This window comes from Artemia franciscana, unplaced genomic scaffold (genome assembly GCF_032884065.1).
Source record: "Artemia franciscana unplaced genomic scaffold, ASM3288406v1 Scaffold_1262, whole genome shotgun sequence".
In the NCBI taxonomy this organism is placed as follows: domain Eukaryota; kingdom Metazoa; phylum Arthropoda; class Branchiopoda; order Anostraca; family Artemiidae; genus Artemia; species Artemia franciscana.
This window is the reverse complement of record NW_027062775.1, coordinates 78713-102271: the sequence shown is the minus strand read 5'-3', so window position 1 is coordinate 102271 and position 23559 is coordinate 78713. Positions and strand designations below refer to the sequence as shown.

The 23559-nt window shown below is 35.1% G+C and overlaps 1 protein-coding gene across 1 annotated transcript; it reads left to right on the top strand.

The window, feature by feature from the left end:
• Positions 1 to 1634: 1634 nt before the first annotated feature.
• On the top strand, positions 1635 to 23060 carry LOC136042411 (eukaryotic translation initiation factor 4 gamma 1-like). Its single transcript, XM_065727384.1, has 5 exons — positions 1635 to 1691; positions 4969 to 5106; positions 8043 to 8338; positions 16395 to 16554; positions 22719 to 23060. Exons 1-5 carry the CDS (start codon positions 1635 to 1637, stop codon positions 23058 to 23060), a joined length of 993 nt encoding a protein of 330 aa, XP_065583456.1.
• The last annotated feature ends 499 nt before the right edge of the window (positions 23061 to 23559 follow it).

Below are 23559 nucleotides of genomic sequence, written 5' to 3'. Positions count from 1 at the left end.
TAGCCACCCAACTTCCTCTCCTAATTCCTGTACGCGGAGTACAGGAATTACTAAATTACATCCACCATGGATTGTAGAAAAACGTACAGAAATAATATGAAAAAAACTTCGTTTTCTTAAAGAGTTAAAGAGGCTGCGTCCCAAAGTCGAACCTTAAAACGTACAGGAATTAGAAGAGGCAGTTGGGGGGCTGCCACCCCCCCCAAACCCCCTGCTATTAAAGACTCTTTTGTACAGGTTTTTTGTTTTTTTGCTAATCCCCCGCTCTTGGCTTCGGAAAGGCCCTCTTTTAATTAACAAAAAATTGAAATGAATGAATAATGGAATAACTTCGAAAAATGTTAAACACAAAAGGACAGGAGAACCATTGCGCCGAAATTAGTATTTAGTAACAATGAAGTCCCCCCACAACAAAAAACCTGTATCAAAGAGTCTTTAAAAGTGGGGGGTTTGGGGGTGGCAGCCCCCCAACTGCCTCTTCTAATTCCTGTACGTTTTAAGGTTCGACTTTGGGACGCAGCCTCTTTAACTCTTTAAGAAAACAAGTTTTTTTCATATTATACCAATATACAGTTATGAAAACTCGATTTATTTTTGGGACACTGTGCGCAGTAGCGATGCTAGCGCCTAGAGACAAGAAACTGGCCGTATTCAACAAAACTATTCAAGCTTCTCATGGGCAAGATAAGAGTTGTCATAACTGTATTCCCGCCTATAGTGTTTTAGTAGGATCTTCGCGTCGGAGCGCGGGCTTGGAGAAGGTGCCAAGTTCAGAGCTCTGTACCAAAAGCTTCTCATGGGCAAGATAGGGGTTTTCATAACTGTATTCCCGCCTATGGTGTTGTAGTACGATCTACGCGTCGGAGCGCGGGCTTGGAGGAGGCGCCAGGTTCAGAGCTGTGTAAAAAGTACTCTCTACTACTTTACTGTAAAGGTTTCTCCTATTTAACTCTCTGTAAGTTGTGACTCTATTTCTCTGTGCTCTCTTCTCGAGAGTCTTATGGTAGCGTTGGCCTACAATCTGGGGTTCGACCGGTAGAGGATGTCCAAGTGTCTCTAACTTTCATAAAGTTTATGTGTATAAAAATGTTTATTTACACATATAATACAGTAAATGTACACACGACGAGGACAGAAACAGAATAAGAACTGAATAAAGTATTCTAAAACGGTGGCTTATATTCAATAAATCAAGGAAATAAACATCGAAGCCTGTGACAGGAACTGACGTATTTTAATCTGTCAGTTTCTGCAAATATTCAGAATTTATAATATTAATGTAGTCATCTAGGAAGTGGGAATTACACATAACTTAATGATGATTAAGAATTTAATTATGTATCTAACCTACTTTCACTATTTTCAAAGTTTACAGCTGTGTACCAAAAGCTTCTCATGGGCAAGATAGAAGTTTTCACAACTCTATTGGTATCTAAGATGTGCTATATTCTTTATTTGAAGCTTGTCAAAGACACAACGACAATTTGAAAAAGGTCAGCAAATAAATATAGATTGTACATTTTTTATCCAAAATCTTAGGATCTGGTGTGATTCACAAGATCATTTAAATGATATTTTGTTGCTAAGTTTTTCTTTGGTCTCATAACATTAATGTTTAGGCATTTTCCAATAAAATGGACCAAATGAATATGGATTGTATGGACTGGAATGTGGAAAATGGACCTGTAGTCGTGAGTACCATCAGAAGGATGCCAGGGGACAATATCTCATCTATTGGTTAGTTAACGATGCTTTTTTATTGCAAGGATCCTTCAGTCTGTCATGCTGCAGTCAGGATTAAATCCTGGAACCCATATTTTCAGGCAAAGATCAATCATCAGGACAATTCTCCTCCCCTTAGGAAACAAAAGACAGAAAATATAAAAATAAGCTATTGAAAAAAATTTTTCATTTAAAAGCTCTTGGTAGTTATCCCTTCTTTCTCTTCCTCCCCCCTGAGAAATTTTCTGATTGCACTCATGCATTACCCCCGTTTTACTTATAAAAAATCGCAATTTCAATTCGCTCTGACTTATAATTAAATAAAAAAAAACAAATTTTTTTTAGCTGAAAGTAAGGAGCGACATTAAAACTTAAAACGAACAGAAATTACTCCGTATATGAAATGGGTTGTCCCATCCGCAATCCCTCACTCTTTACGCTAAAGCTTTTAATTGTTTTAAAAAGTAGAATTGTGGCAAAGAGTCAAACTTTTATTTAATTTCTGAACGTTTTTGAATTAATGCATGTTTGGTTTTGGCTCTCCGCACATAAATTATTAAAATGAAATTTGTATATTAATTCTTTTTTTGGCTAAATGGCTTTCTCTTAGTTTTGATCAGACGATTTTGAGAAATAAGGGGTGGAGAAGGAGGTCTAGCTGCCCTCCAACTTTTCGGTTACTTAAAAAGGCAACTAGAACTTTTAATTTTTAACGAACATTTTTATTAGTAAAATATATACGTAACTTAAGAATTAACTTACGTAACAAACTTTCATAACCTTATATTTTTATTATGTATACCAGGGGTTTATTTCCTCGTTAATACTTCGCTCTTTACACTACATCGTAAGTTTTGTCCCAATTCTTTAAGAATGACCCCTGAATCAGAAAGGCCGTAGAATAAATAGTTGAAATTACTAAAAATACTTTTGCATAAAGAGCAAGGTATTTATTTCCTCCTAAATACCTCGCTCTTTATGCTAAAGTATTTTTAGAACCCCTCATATGCGTAATAATCTCTATTCGTTTTAAGTTTCAATGCTACTTCTTCCTTTCATTTGAAAAAAAAACGTTTTCATGTTTATTTTTCTTTGTTTTCTTATAGTAATGCTAGAAAATCTTGCGCCCTTTTCATTGAATTTTTCTTCCCCCATGACAGATTCCTCCAAGGAAAGATCCTCCAACATAGCCCCCTCTCCTCAGTCCCACCCCCAAACAAAATAAACTCTCCCTGAAAACGTCTTTACACTTCGCAATAATTATTACTATATGTAAACACTGGTCAAAGTTTGTAACTTGCAGCCCCTCCCCCAGGGATTGTGGGGGAATAAGTCATCCCCAAAGACATAGTTATTAAGGTTTTTGACTATGTTGTGCAAAATGGCTATCTCAAAATTTTGATCCGTTGACTTTTGGAAAAAAATGAGCGTGGGAGGGGGCCTAGATGCCCTCCAATTTTTTGGTCACTTAAAAAGGGCACTATAACTTTTCATTTCCGTTAGAATGAGCCCTCTTGCGACATTCTAGGACCACTTGGTCGATACGATGACCCCTGGGGAAAAAAACAAACAAATAAACACGAACCTGTAATTTGTCTTCTGGCAAATAATAAAAAATTCCACATTTTCGTAGATTAGTCGTTAAGATCCTACGACTTTTAGGGGGTGTTTCCCCCTATTTTCCTAAATAAGGCAAATTTTCTCAAGCTCGTAACTTTTGATTGGTATAACTAAACTTGATGAAACTTATATATTTAAAATCAGCATTAAAATGCAATTCTTTTGACGTAGCTATTGATATCAAAATTCCATTTTTTAGAGTTTTGGTTACTATTGAGCCGGGTCGCTCCTTACTACAGTTCGTTACCACGAACTGTTTGATTGTGACTTTGTCGTTTTTCGATTTTTTAAATATACAATTTTATGATTGACAATCAGAGTGAAGGTTGGCGATTAAAATAGTAATTGAAACATGATAAAAATTATTATTGTAAATACTATAAAATTATTTTTATGGGCATAATTATTATAAGAATTATAAATAAGCAGCATTGCAATATTTACAGTAAATCCGCTAAAGAAAATTCAAAAATGAAACCATGTCAATGTTTTAACAGTCAATTCTGCATTTCACTGATTATCCTTTGACATTTTCTCAGGGGGAGGGGGGGTAAATCTAGCATCGTAATGCAACACTCTCATTATTAAGTCAGATTCGTTGTGATTATAATCAGATTCCTACTAAATATTCTCTGATGGCTGGGGTTTGAAGAACTTCCACTGCTAAGCCCATTTAACTGTGACCTCTAGAAAAGGCATATTAATAAAAATATTATCATCTTAGTAGCCCCAAGAATCGAGGCTCTTAAGACGGATTTTAAACCGTTTGATAGAAGCACTTCGTACTAACCATTAATTTGAAATAATTGAGAATTATGGTATTCATTTGTCTTCTTAAAATGGGAACATTTACCTCTAGTGTATAATCTTTATATCATGTTTGTCTAGTTGATTAATTTTTAACAGTCAATTCTGCCTTTCACTGATTACCCTCTACATTTTCTCGGAGAGGGGGGGGGGGGGGTAAATGTAACAAAATAATGCAACATTCTCATTATTAAGTGGGATCGGTTGTGATTATGATCATATTCCTACTAAGTATTCCCTGATAGTTTGGGTTTAAGGTGTTCCATTGCTAATCCCATTTAAAGCCGTGAGCACTAGTAAAGGCATATTAATAAAAATAGTATCATCTTAAAAATCATGTTCTTTTTTAACTGCGAGTTAGGACCCAATTAATAAGCTAAGGAGTTTTTTGTCAGCCGGCGCTTAAATATTCGACTAAATTATTGATCCTATAAGTAATTAATCATAAAATTATTGATCCTAAACCAAAGCCGTGATACGGGGTCGAAATTTTAATATAATTATTGAAATTGGTCTTCTAACCATTTTAAGCGTCCGCCTCTTCAGACCACATCTGCTACACGGAATGCTTACTGCCCCTCTCCTCCCCTCATATATGGATTTATGAATATAAATTCTGTAATAGAACTTTTTATATTAATGGAATGTTTTAAGTTTCGTTTTACTCAGTTATTTTGTCGCTGATATGATGCAAACTAACATCTATGACCAGACCAATACGATGGTGGTTTTTGCTCAACAGGACTGATTTTGTTTAATTGTTTAGAGTGTTCATTTTATTTTAAACAATTGTATTTAATGATGGTTTCTTTTGCGCAGGATCTAAAGAAAGCTATCAGAGGTAGACTAAATAAGCTGACGCCTGAAAATTACGATAAAATTTCCAAGAACATTTTGGAAATGGAGGTTGATACAGAGGAAAAATTAAGTGCTTTGGTTCAAATCATCTTTGACAAGGTAAATATTGTAAGATAGAATGAATAACGAAAGTTTTTTTTTCTTTGTGATTTGGATTAAGTTAAAATATGTCGGAATTATTTGTGTATTGATTCAAGCATTGGCCCTCAGGTAATATACCTTACTGCCTACTTTGTGGGAACTATCGGCCTATTTGATTATATAAAAAGGCAAATTACAATAACATGGTTAATATTCATACCAAACTTTAACTGAAGCGTTTTTTATCTACGTTTTATTTTATGAATCTTTAAATTAAGAATATTTCTCTGGATTTTTTTTTGTCAAGTTTAAACTATTCCTAGTTCTTGGACTTAACCGTCATTAACCGTCATTCGACTTGCCCCCAGGTGGTCGAATCAGGGAAGCGACTATTTCTACTTTAATCTTGTTATTGTTATTGTAGATATCGATATTAGAGGTGGTATCAGTGACGTCGAGACAGTTGGACTTAATTAATGGTCTGTTTTGGCTAAGCTCGGATTATAACATTTAGTTCCATATGTTCGATAAAACTTTATTAAATTTTTCTCGTTAGAAAAGTTTAAACTATTCCTAGTGCGTAGCTAGTTATTGGAATTATCGATATCGAAGGTGGTATCAGTGACTTCGAGACAGTCGGACTTATTAATTGTCTTTTTGGGCTAAGCTTGGATTATAACATTTAGCTCCATAATTTATATTCGATAAAACTTTAATTTAATTTGACTCGTGAGTAACAATGGCTTGCAAAACTGTTATGTACTAACATCTTCACTTTACTGATTTGGTACTCATAGTCGATAAAATGTGCCAGGTAATATATATATATATATATATATATATATATATATATATATATATATATATATATATATATATATATATATATATATATATATATATATATATATATATATATATATATATATATATATATATATATATATACATATATATATATATATATATATATATATATATATATATATATATATATATATATACATATATATATATATATATATATATATATATGTATATATATATATATATATATATATATATATATATATATATATATATATATATATATATATATATATATATATATATATATATATATTTATATATTAGAATTCTAGTTCAACTTTGCCCTTTATTACGCTTTTTACACGCTTATTTACATTTTTCAAGGCACTTGGTATTTACCAAGTGACATATAGCGATTACAATTTCTGTCGGTTCCGCTTTTGCTAGTTTGGATACTTCCAGATAAGCTAGGACGATGAAAGTTGGCAGGCATATCAGGGACCCGACCAGATTAAAGCAGAAACAGTCGCATCCCCGATTCGACCATCTGGGGGCAAGTGGAAGGACGGTTAATTCGGAAAAAGTAGAAAAAATTAGGTATGTTTAACTTACGAACGGGTTATCGGATCTTAATGAAATTTGACGTTTAGAAGGACCTTGTGTCTCTTATTAGAACTCTTATTTTAAATCCCAACCTGATCCGGTCACATTGAGCTGGAGGGGGAGACCGGAAATCTTAGAAACCGCTTAGAATGGAGAGATCGTAATGAAACTTGGTTGGAAGAAGCTCCTGGCTTTTCCGACCTCGTCATAAGTGCCATATGAGGTCTTGGCTCTTGTTTATTATTATGCTTCATAGTAGTCGATTCTTAAAATAGTTAATATTTTCTTGGAATTCATGCCTTTCATGAGATCAATAATCCCAGGGCTTTCTTTCTCTCCTATATCTACTCACGTCCTCCACGGGGTTTTTACTTCTTTTGTCATTGTTCCAGCGTAGAATCACAAGGGTCTTAATTTGGCATAATAGTCTTGAAAAGACCCATTCTTAAAAGGACTACTGAAAAATAAATCTAGCCGACAGTTTTTTCGCTTCCTGTTCTCATGTGAGCATTCTTTTTAATTTTTTAATTAAAATTAAAAATTAAATTTAATTAAAAAAATTTAATTTTTTTATTTTTTATTTAACTCTTGTGCAGGTAACTCCAAAACTTTATTGAGTGATCAAAAAAATTTGTAATTAGAGTTTTTACCGAACTTATCGTCTAAGACTACCTGACGTTAATATTTTCTTCTTGGGGCTCACTCCTGACCTTTGAAGGTAGGGGATTATTTTCAATGTGGTATTTATTGCTACCAGATATAAATACAAATGAGGAGTGATAAAAGCCCGTGTCTTATTTTTTCTTTTCTTTTCGTCTACAATCTCAACTGGGGCATGAAACATTTAATTTACTATCAATTTTGTATTTGTGTCCCTTTTCCAAGTGTTAACGTTTTTACCACCATAACTTGCTTTCAATGGAAATGGATTTGGTGAATTCTTAGTTCCAATATTAATATTTTGGCTATTAGGCCCGAAGCTTGATATTTGATGGAAGAATCGTCTTCCAAATTCTTATTAAAAGATTGTGTTTCGTCACTGTAGAGTCATCTGGATCCATCTCCCCTAGCCATCAATAATAGGAATAAAAATAAGCAAAACATATGTTCCTTAAAAAAAAAATATTTATATTTATTATTTTGCGATATGGTCATCCGTTTAATTAATGACTAATGAGTGCATTTTAATTCTGATAATTTTAATTTTGGTGTTTTTGTTTTGTTTTCGTTGTTATTTATACTTTTTGTATGTCCTGTTTTATTTATTTACCTGAGATACAACTTCGGCCCTTTGGGGCTTGTGATTGTAGTTTCTTGAAACAAACATCTCATCCTCCCTAAAGTGAAAAGAAAGGCTAGGAAAATTTGTCTCGCTTATGATATTATTGAGTTTAATAAATCAAATATATTAATTCCGTTACAGTAAGTAATATAATTTTGCTGGGCTTGCAGAAACCGTATTTCTTCTTGTTTTATACATGTTATACATTATTTAAACATTTTACATATTTGTAAAGACGTACACAAATTGTTTTATTTAGGCCGTTGATGATCCAATTTGCTCACATATTTATGCTCCAATTTATGCTGAGCTCTGTAAATTGATGTTTGAGAAAGAAGTACCCTCGGCTAGTGGAACTGGGAAAGTCAGTTTCCGAAAACTTTTGCTCGAGAGATGTCAGCAGACTTTCGAAAAGGAGACAAAGGACGAAGAAGAAATTGTATCTAAACAGAAAGCCTTAGAAGAGGCCGATACAGAAGAGAAAAAAAAAGAATTACAAATGGAATTGAACGAGAGGATAGCAAAAACAAAACGTATTATGTCAGGGAATATCAGGTAAATTATCAAATAACTTTTTGACCTGAAAGATACTTTATATATTTACATACTTATTATAAACTACATATTTAGTATAATGTAAACTATTCCTTTGTTTACTTAATGTGAAGAATTGTTGTGAATTCAAGTGCAATGCTCATTACAGTTATGATTTGATATTCAGCTCCTGGAAAATAACACGTTTATTTGTAAAAAAGGTGTAACTCTTTACGTGTTAAAATTAATCCTTTTTGTGGAGGGGGTGGGGGTAAGGATGAGGTATATCAAAAATGCTATAGTTTCAGGAAATATAGGATATTATGATTTAAGTTTTAGGTTTTAGCCAATTAACAGATGTCAGGATGTTCAGACCTTGAGCCACGCTCCTTCTTCTGTACACGTGTCTGTTCTTAGTAATGGTCTATGGTTTCTCTTGTAAAAACTAAACAATTTTTCAAAGCAAACGGTTATTGAGTTAAATACAAAATGAAGCGAATACCACTGGATAATTTACATTTAGAATAGAGTGGTGTGTGGTGTATTTGCCTCCTTAGCTCAGCACTAGGAATTGTAGTATTCAAACTTGGAATCATTGAGTTTGTGCGCCTTAGAACGTTCGGGTTTATGCCGCACAATGCGTTCATGCGCCACAATCCTGATACACTTAATGGATCGCATTAATCGAAATGTGTTATATCCTGGATTCAGAGGTGGGGTTATTTCCTGGGGGTCTTAGAGCTAAGAATCCTTTTAGAATTCTCTATTTTGCATATAATTTCTTATGATTTCAATAACTCATAAATTCAATATTGCATCTTTTTGCTTTTTGTTCAACTATTTAGTCGTGATTGAAAGACTCTGATGGCGTTTATAAGATTTGAGATGAAGCGAATAACACTGGATAATTTACATTTAGAATAGAGTGGTGTGTGGTGTAATTGCCTCCTTAGCTCAGTACTAGGAATTGTATTATTAAACTTGGAATTATTGAATTTTTGCGCCTTAGAACGTTCGGGTTCGCGCCACAATGTCGATAAACTCTTAATGAATCACATTAACCAAAATGTTGAAGTTATATTGTGACTATATAATCTCTAATAAGGCTTTAAAACCCGTATTTTCTATAGAAAGATTATCAATTGTATAGATGACAGGTTGTTTCTAAAGAAAATAAAGAAAAACTATTTAAAACCAGGGTCATTTACAGGGAGGGGGTTGCTACCACCCCCTCCAATTCCTAAATATCCTGTAATGACGGGAACTTTTATGTTTAATTTGATATTTAAATTATTGAATAGATTGTGTTTTTTGGTTACCCCCTTGAACGTTATTTATTATCGCCCTCCCCCGTTAACAAAACAAAATATGCGTACGTGACTGCGCAAGATTCTTTGTACCATTTGAAGGTGCCATAATTGTAGTATTGGAAATTAAACTATCACCTTCAAGCTGTTGTCTAGAGAAGTTATTACCCTAAAGATGACTTTCTTGTGCCGGGATGCTTTGGCTGGAATCTTGTTCAACGTGATAACTGACTTCTGGGTGAAGCTTTTGTGAAGATAGTTGGTACAAGAAAGGTTGCAAAGGGTTCCTCTCACCCCTTGATGCCGATAGGGATAATGTTGGAAATTTCTGTTGGGGCATAACATTTAAAGAAAAACAGCAACAGACAGTTTTCGCAAATGTGTCAACATTATTCTCATCGACAATGGAAATCACGGATAAGGTTCAAATGTTACAGTGCTACCGAATGTCTCAGAAGTCGAACGTGTCTACCCGTAAGCCGACCGCCCCTCCAGTTTTCCTCTCAGTATCCTCAGAAAAAGATATTCAATGTATTTTCAGATCAATATCGAAATTGAAAGGAACAGGGGTCCGGATCTGCACGGACTTGCCGACCAAATTAAATACTGTGAGAAATGAATTTCTGGCTAAAGATAAGGAATTACGAGATAATGGATCCGTACAATTTACACGCCTGAAGCAAAAAGGTGCCAAATTGTGGCTTGAATACAAATCAGATTCAGAGTCGCAGTGGGAAAAAGCGTAAGATCACTAAAGGCGACTAGTGTGAGAATATAAGGTCTACTCCGCTCTTGATTGATATATTTTGCATTTTTGTGTTTGTTTGATGTTGATTATTTACTTTCGTGTGTTACTTAGGCTAACTTGGTTCAAGATTTTCTTTATTATTTTTGCCCCAGTTATTTCTGTTCACTTATACCTACTCAATATAAGTTTGCTCGAAGGATGGCAGGTTTTTCATGATTCATCAATGGCACGGGGTCCTTGTCGCGCGGACTTGCTGGCACGAGGTAGGATCTTTCCGACTCTTTTTAAATGAATTCTAAGTTTGCGGTTGTGGGGGGACGCGATAGGCTGGCAGGTTTGAAGGGTAAACCTCTAAACCTTTCGTTACTTTCTGAAACTTTTAATGTTTTTGGCCAAAGAGAAAATAATACTTTTTCAGAAATAAAACCGTCATCGTATGTTTCTCCTGATGAAATAAATAGACTTGAAGATAATTCGAAGAGAATTGGATTTATAAACACACAGGGACTAATTAGTTCTATTGATGAACTAACCAGATTATTGCCAAGAAATCAAATTGATATTTTGGGAGTTTGTGAAACATTCATCAGTGATGCGACAAAACATAATGTTAAAATTCCGGGATATAATTTCATTGAAAAAAGTAGACAAAACCATGGAAAAGGTGGCCTCGGGTTATTTTTGAAAGAAGGAGTGCATTTTAAACGTCTTCCAGAGCTCGAAAAATATGACGTTGAAAAATTGTGTGAAATTTTGGCTGTTGAATGTCGGGCCGGAACCAAGAAATTACAAATTTGTGTTGTTTATAAGCCTCCGTTGGCACCAATCCCGCTTTTTCTGCAATCTTTGGAATCCTTATTAGCATCTTTAGACGATAAAGATGTTGTGGTCATGGGGGATTTTAATATAAATTTACTGAATTATGATGAAAATACTCAAACAACCGATTTTATTTCTCTAATGACATCAAAATCACTAATTCCCTCACGTACAATACCAACGCGGGTTTCACTCACTAGTGCAACTCTCATCGACAACATATTTTTAACAACACCAGCCACGTCTTCACAAGTTGTTTTAACGGATTTTTCTGATCATTTTTTGTTGATTTCCGATGTGAAATATCAGCTTCAAACAAAAAAGCACCAGAAATATCACACCGGATTATCAACAAAAAAATCTGGACTGTTTAAAGGATAAATTGAATATTATCGATTGGTCTCGTGTATTTGATGCTGAAGACGTAAACTCTGCAATGGCTCATTTCTTCGAAAAATTTAACGCTGTTTTTGACGAGTCATGCCCCAGAGTAAAAACACGAAAAGGAAAATATAATCAACCCATTCAACCGTGGATATCACCCTCCCTTTTGACCTCAATAAAACAAAAAAACTGTCTTTATAAAAAATTGTTATCATTCCCAAGCGAAGAAAATAAAACAATATTCAAAAAATACAAAAATCTACTTTCAAAAATAATACGTAATGCTAAAACAAAATTTTATTTTGATTCTTTTAGAGAAGTAAGTAAGTCACCAAAGAAAACTTGGGAGCTAATCAATTCATGCTTAAATCGATCACCAAAAACTTCTAAACCATGAGAAATAAAGGACGCTCATGGTCATATAATTGAAAGGGAGCTAGAAATAGCTAATTACATGAATTTGCATTTCGCGTCAATTGGACACTCGGTAGCCAACAAGCTCCAACATCACCTGCCCTATGGTCAATGTGATTATCGTACATACCTTGTAAAGCCTTCTGTAAAATCTATGTTTTTAACACCGGTAACAGAGAAAGAGCTTGCCAATATTGGTAAGCTTTTGAAAAATGGGAATTCCCTGGGGATTGATGAATCGTCTACGAACATTGTGAAAGTTGTTTTACCGAGTATTAATAAAGTAATGTGTCATTTGATAAATCTGTCATTTAGATCAGGAACTTTTCCGGATTCATTGAAGAAATCAAAGGTGATACCACTGTATAAAAGCTCTGACCGGAGCGATTGCACGAATTACAGACCGATATCTATTCTTTCAGGCTTTTCTAAATTAATGGAGCGATGTTTTTATAATTGAGTGTATAATTTCCTTACTTCGAATGATTATTTTTCAAAAAATCAGTATGGGTTTAGAAAGGGACATAGTACGCAGGACGCTATCCTGACAATGGTCGAATTTATTCACGAATGTCTTGATAAAAAAATGATTCCGGCAAGTATTTTTTTGGATCTTGAGAAGGCATTTGACACGATTTGTCACGAAATATTGTTGTTTAAATTAAACCATGGCGGGATACGAGGACCAGCGCACGATTTTATCGCATCTTACCTAACAGGTCGATCCCAAGTAACAACTATCAATAAAACAGCTTCGGATCCATGCTTATTGCCCAATATTGGTGTTCCTCAGGGTTCAATTCTGGGACCACTGCTCTTCCTAATATACATAAATGACCTTCCATCAGCAACAGAAACCAACACCCTGAATGTCCTTTTCGCCGATGATACTGGATCAACACTTGCAGGGAAGTCGGAAGATGATGTCAAATAGAAGCTGCAAATCGTGTTTTCCAGCTGATTGTATGGCTAAAAGCTAATCTTTTGTCATTGAATGCCGCCAAAACGAAATTCATCATTTATAGTAGACTTGGACACAAAGCAAAAGGAACTTCAACTATAATTGATCAGGCTACAGATATTCGAATTCAAAGGGTAACTTCACTCCGGTATCTTGGTATAACTATTGATGAAAATCTGTCTTATAAAGAACATTGTAATAGATCACGCGTTAAAATCTCCCAAGGATTTGGTGTAATGAGGAGGCTTCAGCATTTTTTCCCCTATGAAGTTCTACGACTCATTTATTTTGCCTTGGTGCATTCCCATTTTACGTATTGTCCCCTAATTTATTTAGCAACTTTCAAATATCATATAAAACCGATACTGACTCTTCAAAACCGGGCTCTTCGAATTTTGCAAAGATATTTACCGTCACCTTCTTCCTATCCAAATAAATCTAAAACTGAAACTATATATTTATTAACTAATATTTTGCCTGTTTCAGAATTATTCACTCTTCATTCTTTTTTATTTAAGGTAAAATATAACCGCTCAGAACTGCCTCCGTACTTTCGTACGAGAAATTTTTTCCCTGAGCAACCTGACCATGTTTATGAAACCCGTAATAAATGGAGAATCCAGCACCTGAAATTAACCACTGAGAGATCACGGTTCTCGCCATATTTTTCGATCATGGGTTCATGGCATTTTTATCTACCATATATTGACTGCAGTAAATCTCTCCCACATATTAAAAAGCAACTTCATTCTATCCTTATAAATAAATTCAAGAATCAGTAATAAAAAAAAAATCTTAAAGTGAATAGTTGTTTGTTTGATATTGATAAGGTGGGCTCATTTTATTTTTTTTTATTATTATTTTTTTTTTTCAAATAAGTTACCAGTCATCGATCACCCTCGCTTGCACACTGTTTTGTTTTGTTTTTCGGATTGATATTTGCCGAGTGTCAGTTGTTTTGTGGTTGGGTTCCCGTCTAGTGGTGAGTCGTGGATTTATTGATATTTATTTTATGCATTTGTTTTTGTTTCTTTTTTTTGTCAAATAGGTGTGCTATATTGTTATACCGGGTCTTTGTCAATCGACCTTGTGTCTCCGGCTTGACCCTCTTTTATATATATTGTGTGTGTTGTACAGAAGTTTAAATAAAATCTTGAATCTTGAATCTTGTCTTTCCTCAGGAAAAAGATATACTAGATTATATATCTGGTGGTGGAAGTTAATAATGGTAGGAGGGGGCCAGAGGACCGAGGTTTTTCCTGTGCAAAGTAATGACCAGTTTTTATAGCAAATTCTTGCTCTTACACTTTCAACAAGTGTAAAAAAAATAAATAAAAACAACGAAAATAACGCTGGTTAATCTCCACCAATGCGTAATCAGTGCTCAAAAAAGGGAAGAAAAAACAAGATATATACAAAATAAAAATTGACCCTTTAAGGTTCTCAGTTTTGTTTCATATAAACTTCTTTCCTTCCTTCTTTGAGCTCTCTACTTTGTCAAAATACCTTCATTGTGTGTTTTTATATATATATATATATATATATATATATATATATATATATATATATATATATATATATATATATATATATATATATATATATATATATATATATATATATATATATATAGCTGCAAATCACCCTTGTTCAAGATTCTTTGGTTATTTGTGGATATTTTTTCTTCTTATTTTTCGTTTTTTGTTGAACTTCGTGTAAAGAGAGATAGTATGGTCTTAGAAACTATTTAAACCTAATTAGCAAGGAAAATTTTAAAGGTTTTGTTTTTGTTCCCTTGACCCTGTTAAGGAATTTTAATTTTAATTCTTTTAGAATCTTTTGAGGTTTCCTTTCCTTTTATTTCTTTAATCAAAAGTTTCCTCTTAAATCAGGGTTTTTTGAGGGGAAAGATGAGGGAGACGCAAATTAGAAAGTAAAAAACGAACCAAGATTGTTGGTTTTGTTTTATTTATACTCTATCTCTTTCTGAAAATTAAATAAAAAAACAAGTTTTTTCAACTGAAAGTAAGGAGCGACATTAAAACTTAAAACGAACAGAAAATACTTCGTATATGAAAGGGGCTGCTTCCTCATCAAGGTCCCGCTCTTTACGCTAAAGTATGACTCTTTCTCTCAACTCTTCTTTTTAAAACAGTAAAAAACTTATGTTTTGTTTGTTTTTGTTTGTCATTGTTTTTTTTAAATAATGCTAGTAAGTCCTGCGCTCCCTTCGTGGAAATTTTCTTCCCCCATGACAAATTCCTCGATGGAAAGTTCCCCCAGTATATCCCCTCTTTTCAACCCCTCCCCCAACCAAAAAATCCTCCTGAAAACACCTGTACACTTCCCAATAACTATTACTATATGCAAGCACTGGTCAAAGTTTGTAACCTGTAATCCCTCCCACGGGGACTTTGAAGGAGTAAGTCGTCCCCAAAGACATAGTTATAAGGTTTTTCGACTACGCTGAATAAAATGGCTATCTCAGAATTTTGATCCGTTGACTTACGGAAAATAGTTAGCATGGGAGGGGGCCTAGGTGCCCTCCAATTTTTTTGGTCACTTAAAAAGGGCACTAGAAATTTTCATTTCCGTTAGAATGGGACCTCTCGCAACATTCTAGGACAACTGGGTCGATACGATCACCCCTGGGAAAAAGAAAAAAAAAAAACAAATAAACACGCATGCGTGATCTGCCTTCTGGCAAAAAATACAAAATTCCACATTTTTGTAGATAGGAGCTTGAAACTTCTACAGTATGGTTCTCTGATACGCTGAATCTGATGGTGTAATATTCGCTAAGATTCTATGACTTTTAGGGGGTGTTTCCCCCTATTCTCTAAAATAACACAAATTTTCTCAGGCTCGTAACTTTTGGTGCGTAAGACTAAACTTGATGAAACTTATATATTTAAAATCAGCATTTAAATGCGATTCTTTTGATGTAGCTATTGATATCAAAATTTCATTTTTTAGAGTTTTGGTTTCTATAGAGCCGGGTCGCTCCTTACTACAGTTCGTTACCACGAACTGTTTGATCATACTCTTTTGGTTTCTTATTTATTTTAGTTTTTTCATATTTTACGTTTTTGTTGAACGTCGTGTATAAACATTGTGGTCTTCGAATGTATTTTTAGTCTGATTACCAAGTAAAATTTAAAAGGTTCTGTTGTTGTTTCCTTAATCCTGCTAAGAAATTATATAATCCTCAATCGTTTTAAGGATCTTTTAGGGTTTCTTTTCCTTTGTTTCCTTAGTCAGGAAATCAAAATTTAAGGATATGTCCTTACCTTAATCGGAATTTTCATTTCCATAATTTCCTTAAGCTTCTTTGCTTAATCAGCTGTTCTAAGAAAAAAAAAGAGATAGGCACTTTTTTAAAGTTTGGTTGTCTCCTTTAGCTCCTGTCTTTAGAAAGTATTTTTAATATAATTTTTTTCCCAGATTTATCGGTGAATTATTCAAATTACGGATGCTGACAATTAAAATTATGAATTTTTGTATTTCGAAACTCCTTAAATCTCGTGATGAAGAGCAGCTGGAATGTCTCTGCAAATTGATTTTCACAATTGGTAAAACTTATGAAGAAGAATATGATGCCAAAGTAAGTTCACCGTTCTTTATGCGAGATAACTCAATTATTCAATTTATTTATTGTCTTCTTCTAAATATATAAATGCACTGGCGGAGTTACTCCCTGAAATGGTTTTATTGTTATATCCGATGTAATGGTGTTATATCCTGGTTGTCTTAGAGCCAAGAACCCTTTTTGAAATCTCCATTTCGCATATGATTTCTTATGTTTTCAATAACTCATAATTTGTATTTTATCTTAATGCGTTTAGTTCAACTATTTAGTCTTGATTCAAAGATTCTGATGGCTTTTATATAATTTGACGTTTTTGAGTAATTTTTATTATTATTATTATTATTATTATTATTATTATAGACGGGGCGAATTTATTGTAAATTGATCAGTTTTTTGTGTTTGTGTGTGTGTGTGTGTGTTTTCTAAGAATTAAAGTTATCGTTGGAAACTTAAGGGATGTGGTTTTACTTTGGCACCAAAGGTTGGATTTTCTTTTTTTACTATTTTTATCTAGGCTTTTTTTCAATTTCCTGTGGTTTACAGTAATTAAAGAATAACATTTTTTTTTATGGCACTTGGTATTAACCAAGTGACATATAGCAATCGCCAATTCTGTCGGTCTGTCGGTCCCGGTTTTGCTACTTTAGGCACTTCCAGGTAAGTTAGGACGATGAAATTTGGCAAGCGTATCAGGGACCGGACTCGATTAAATTAGAAATAGTCGTTTTCCCGATTTGACAATCTGGGGGAGGGGGGAGTGGGGGGCCGGTAAATTCGGAAAAAATAGAAAAAAATGAAGTATTTTTAACTTATGAGCGGGTGATTGGATCTTAATGAAATTTGATGTTTGGAATTATATTGTGTCTCAGAGCTCTTATTTTAAATGTCGACCGGATCTGATAACATTGGGGGGAGTTGGAGGGGGGAAACCTAAAATCTTGGAAAACACTTAGAGTGGAGGGATCGGGATGAAACTTGGGAAAAATAAGCGCAAGTCCCAGATACGTGATTGACATAATCGGAACTGATTTGCCCTCTTTGGGTTAGTTTTGGGGGGGGGAGTAATTCTTAAAAATTAGAAAAAATGAGGTATTTTCAACTTACGAACCGGTGATCGGATCTCAATGAAATTTAATGTTTGGAATGATATTGTGTCTCAGAGCTCTTATTTTAAATCCCGACTGGATCTGATGACATTGGGGGGAGTTGGAGGGGGAGAAATCTAAATTCTTGGAAAACACTTAGAGTGGAGGGATCGGGATGAAACTTGATGGGAAAAATAAGCGCAAGTCCCAGATACATGATTGACGTAATCGGAACTGGTTCGCTCTCTTTGGGGTACTTGGGGGGGGGGAGTAAGTCTTAAAAATTAGAAAAAATGAGGTATTTTCAACACACGAACGGGGGATCGGATCTCAATGAAATTTGATGTATAGAAGGATATCGTGTCTTAGAGCTCTTATTTTAAATCCTGACCGGATCTGGTGACGGGGGCAGGGAGCTGGGAGGGGAAACCTAAAACTTGGAAAACACTTAGAGTGGAGGGATCGGGATGTAACACGGTGGGAAAAATAAACACAAGTCCTAGATAGATGATTAACATAAACGGAACGGATCCGCTCTCTTTGGGGTAGTTGGGGGGGGGGGGGGGGTATTTCTGAAAAATTAAAAAATGAGGTATTTTAACTTACGAACGGGTGATCGGATCTCAATGAAATTTGATATTTAGAAGGATATCGTGGCTCAGAGCTCTTATTTTAAACCCGACTGGATCTGGTGACATTGGGAGGGGGGGTTGTTTGGGGGAAACCTAAAACTTGGAAAACACTTAGAGTTGAGGGATCGGGATGAAACTAGGTGGGAGAAAAAACACGAATCCTAGATACATGACTGACACAACCAGAACGGATCCGCTCTCTTTGGGGTAGTTGGGGGGGGGGGGTTTCTGAAAAATTAAAAAAATGAGGTATTTTTACTTACGAAAGGGTGATTGGATCTCCATGAAATTTGATATTTAGAAGGATATCGTGTCTCAAAGCTCCTATTTTAAATCCTGACCGGATCTGGTGACATTGGGGGAAGTTTGGGGTGGGGAAACCTAAAATGATGGAAAACGCATAGATTGGATGGATTAGGATGAAACTATGTTGGAAAAATAAGCAGAAGGCTTGCATACGTGATTTACATAATTGGAACGGATCCGCTCAATTACGGGGGGGGGGGTAATTCTGAAAAATAAGAAAAAATGACGTATTTTTAAAATACGAAGGAGTGATCGGATCTTCATGAAACTTCATATTTACAAGTACCTCGTAACTCAGATATCTTATTTTAAATCTCAACCGGATCAAGCGTAATTAGGGGGGGGGGCAGTTGGGGGGACCGGAAATCTTAGAAATACTTAAAGCTGTGAGATCAGGATGAAACTGGATGGGAAGAATAGAAACCTGTCTAAGATACGTGACTGACATAACTGGACCGGATCTGCTCTCTTTGGCGGAATTCGGGGGGGGGGGTAATTTTGAAAATTGAGGTATTTGTAACTTACGAAAGGGTGACCAGATCTTAATGAAATTTGATATTTAGAGGGATCTTGTGCTTTAAAGTTCTAATTTCAAATTCCGACCAGATCCTGTGACATTCGGGGGAGTTGGAGAGGGAAACCGGAATTCTTGGAAAACATGAAAATTGGGGAATTTATATCTTACAAATAGATGATCGGATCGTAATGAAATTTGATTTTTAGAAGGAATTCATGTCTCAGAGCTCTTATTTCAAATCCCGACCAGATCTTTTGACATTAGGGGGAGTTGGAGGGGTAAATCTTGGAAAAACACTTGGAGTGGAGGAATCGGGATGAAGCTTGGTGGATATAATAAACAAATGTCCTTGATACGTGATTGACAGAATCGTACTGGATTCACTCTCTTTGGGGGAGTTGGGGGGAGGGGTTCAGTGATTTGGCAATTTCGGTGCTTCTGGACGTGCGAGGGCGATGAAAATTGTTAGGCGTGTCAGGGAGCTGCACAATTTGACTTGATAAAGTCGTTTTCCCAGATTCGACCATCTTGGGACTGAAGGGAGAGAAAAAATTAGAAAAAATTAGGTATTTATAACTTATGAGTGGGTGATCGGATCTTAATGAATTTTGATATTTAGAAGGACTTTGTGACTCTGAGCTCTTATTTTAAATCTTGACCGGCATTAAGCCTCTTTTTTCCTTTTTAAATCAATCTATTGATTCATAGAATTTTGTTAGAGCTCATACCATATGATCTCTTGGCTCTTAGCGCTTCTCGCCTCGTCACAAGTGCCATATGAGCTCTTAGCTCTTGTTTTTTTATCAATCGATTGCATCCAACGTATATCTGTTTAGTCTAATCCCTAGAATGCCAAGATGTCTTGGTCGTCTGAGAGCGCTATGGATATTAGAAATTATGATTGATACTTTCTAAATTCTGAAAGAGTTAATTCCACTTAACTTTAATTCCGTTCTATAGGGTTTTCTCCTCTATTTCTTTTGTTTTGATTTTTGTAATTTCTAACTTCGTTACTTCTCATATTGCTGTGGTTCACAATGATTAAAGAATATAGCTTCTCATTTTTAAAATGATTACATTAAACTTTTCCTTTCTAGGCTAATGCCTAAAACTCCTTTCATTCTAGGGGTTTTTATCTACTATTACTTTTCTAGTACTGTACTGTCTCTTAATACTGATATGGTTTTAAATTTTCAAAATATACGACGTTAGTTTAGTTTTGGCAATTCCAGATGAGCTAGGATGGTGAAATTTGGTAGGCGTATCAGGGACCAGACCAAATTAAATTAGAAATAGTTGTTTCCGCGATTTGACCATGTGGGGGTGGGGGGTGGGGTGGGGGGAAGGTTAATTCGGAAAAGTAGAAAAAATGAGGTATTTTCAACTTACGAACGGGTGATCGGATCTTAATAAAATTTGATGTTTAGAATGATATCGCTTCTCAGAGCTCTTATTTTAAATCTCTACCGGATCCAGTGACATTGGGGGGAGTTGGAGGGGGAAACCTAAAATCTTGCAAAACGTTTAGAGTGGAGGGATCGAGATGAAACTGGGTGGCAAGAATAAACACAAGCTCTAGATATGGGATTTACATAACCGGACTGAATTCGATATCCTTCGGGGGGAGTTGGGGGTGTTAATTCGGAAAAATTAGAAAAATTGAGGTATTTTTAACTGAAGAACGGGTGACCGGATGTCAATGAAATTTGATATTTAGAAGGTACTCATGTCTCAAATTTCATAATTTAATTTCCGGCCAGATCTGGCGCCATTGGGGGGAGTTGGAGGGGGAAACCGGATATCTTGGGAAACGCTTAGAGTGGAGAGATCGGGATGAAACTTGGTGGGTAGAATGAGCAAATGTTGTAGATACGTGATTGACGTAACCAGACTGGATCCGCTCTCTTTGGGGGAATTGGGGGGTCCAGTGCTTTGGTGAGTTCGGTGCTTCTGGACCTGCTAAAACGATGAAAATTGGTTGGTGTACCTGGGAACTGCATATATTGACTTGATAAAGTCGTTTTCCCCGATTCGACCATCTGGGGGACTGAAGGGAGAGGAAAGATTAGAAAAATGAGGTATTTTTAACACGAGTGGGTAATCGGATCTTAATGAAATTTTCTATTTAGAAGGAACTCATGTCTCAGAGGTCTTATTTTAAATCCCGACCAGATCTGGTGACAGTAGGGGGAGTTGAAGGGGGAAAACCGGAAATCTTGGGAAACGCGTAGAGTGGAGAGATCGGGATGAAACTTAGTGGGTAGAATGAGCAAATGTTGTAGATACTTGATTGACGTAACCAGACTGGATCCGCTCTCTTTGGGGGAGTGGGGGGGTCCAGTGCTTTGGCGAGTTCGGTGCTTCTGGACGTCCTAGGATGATGAAAATTGGTTGGTGTGTCAGGGAACTGCACAAATTGACTTGATAAAGTCGTTTTCCCCGATTCGACCATCTTGGGACTGAAGGGAGTGGAAAAATTGGGAAAATGAGGTATTTCTAACTTACGAGCGGGTGATCGGATCTTAATGAATTTTGATATTTAGAAGGACCTCGTGTCTCTGCTCTTATTTTAAATCCCGACCGGCATTAAGCATCTGATTTTCCCTTTAAATCAATCTATTGATTCTTAGAATATTGCTAGAGCTCATGCCATATGAGCTCTTGGCTCTTCCGACCTCGTCACAAGTGCCATATGAGCTCTTAGCTTTTGATATGTATATCTGTTATATATATCTAAAAATAAAAAAATGAGGCATTTTTAACTTACGAACGGGTGATCGGATCTCAATGAAATATTATAATTAGAAGGATATCGTGTGTCAAAGCTCTTATTTTAAATCCCGACCGGATCTGGTGACATTTGGGGGAGTTTTGGGGGGACCTTATTGTACTATGCTTAAAGTATGTATAACAAAATATATAACATTGTATATATATTGTATATATATATATATATATATATATATATATATATATATATATATATATATATATATATATATATATATATATATATATATATATATATATATGTATGATGATATATGTTCGAATATATGATATATATGTTCGAAATCACTTGGGGTAAATTGTGTGGGACCTTAGATTGAATGACAGGTCAATACATTAGTGGAGGGATACTGATTGAGTTGAAGCAGGACAGGCTACAGAACAGAACAGGTTGCCGCAACACTTCACTTTGCTCTGGAAGCTTAGGTCTAGTTTATCTCTGTTTTGGTCCATCTTATACTCAAGACCACGTATTAAATTAAGTACAGAACGCATAAACAACATAACAGAACGTGTCTTAGCACGTCTTTAATCCCCTTGGTATATCTGAAAAACTTGTTTTGAGCAAAATACATCTAATGAGTAAGGGAATTAAACAATGAAATATGGTCTGTGCTTTATTTTGATATAGAGTCTGTGCGTAGAAAGAGAGAAACTAGGGAAAGTTTGTTCCAATCTTAGGATCTAATAATTTCAACGAAATGGAAATAAAGAATACCAGTGAATTTTTTTTCTTCTGTTTTATGATTCATCGTTTGAATCATAATGGGGAGTGTGTTCTGTCCCTAATTTTTATGCATTCATAAAGTAATCAACAAAGAGTAATAACCACCTTTATTTTATATTTAGTACCAAAGAGCAGTTGCTGAATCTAAACGTTTGGGAAAGCAATTGCAGATACAGCTGACGAAGCTTGATGTTTATCTCGACGAAATGAGGAAATTAAGCCAGAGCGAAGATTTGTCATCTCGCATTCGATTTATGTTAATGGACGTTCTTGACTTGAAGCAAAATCGGTGGGTGCCACGCCGAGAAGGAGAAAAACCAAAGAAAAGAAAGGCTCGAAAAAGAATTATCTGTGCAAGAAGATATTATCAAACAGCCTCAGATGGGATATCCGTCACAAAGACGGGATGGTGGACGGAAAGAAAAACGACGAGAGATAAAGCCACTTGCAATTATCGATCCTAATACCAATGAGGAAGTGAGCATATCACCTGATTCGGTTAGTCGGAGTAGGAGTGAATCCACTTCTGGGGTTGGTTTTATATCTGCTTGAAAAGAAATTTATAGCGTAATCATTGTAGTGTATGTAGTAATCAATGTAGTAACCGGGCTCAGTTAGTCGGAGTAGGAGTTAATCAAATTCCGAGGCTGGCTTTATATCTGCTTGGACAGAAATTTACAGCGTAATCAATGTAGTGTAAATTTCGTATGATGAGAATGCTAATATTATAAATTATAAATTTAGCTCACAGTTTTTTATAAAAGTATGTGTGCAAAGACAGTATTTTTTAGTTATTTTGTAGTATTTATAGTATATTTATATATAGTATTATAGTTATTTTATAATATTCAATTTCCAGCTTTTGTAGTGTCAATTTTGTAGTGTTTACAATGGAAGAATTTTAGCTAAGCAAGATTTTCTTAAAATCATGAATTTAATTTTCGAGTCCATGATGTATAAATT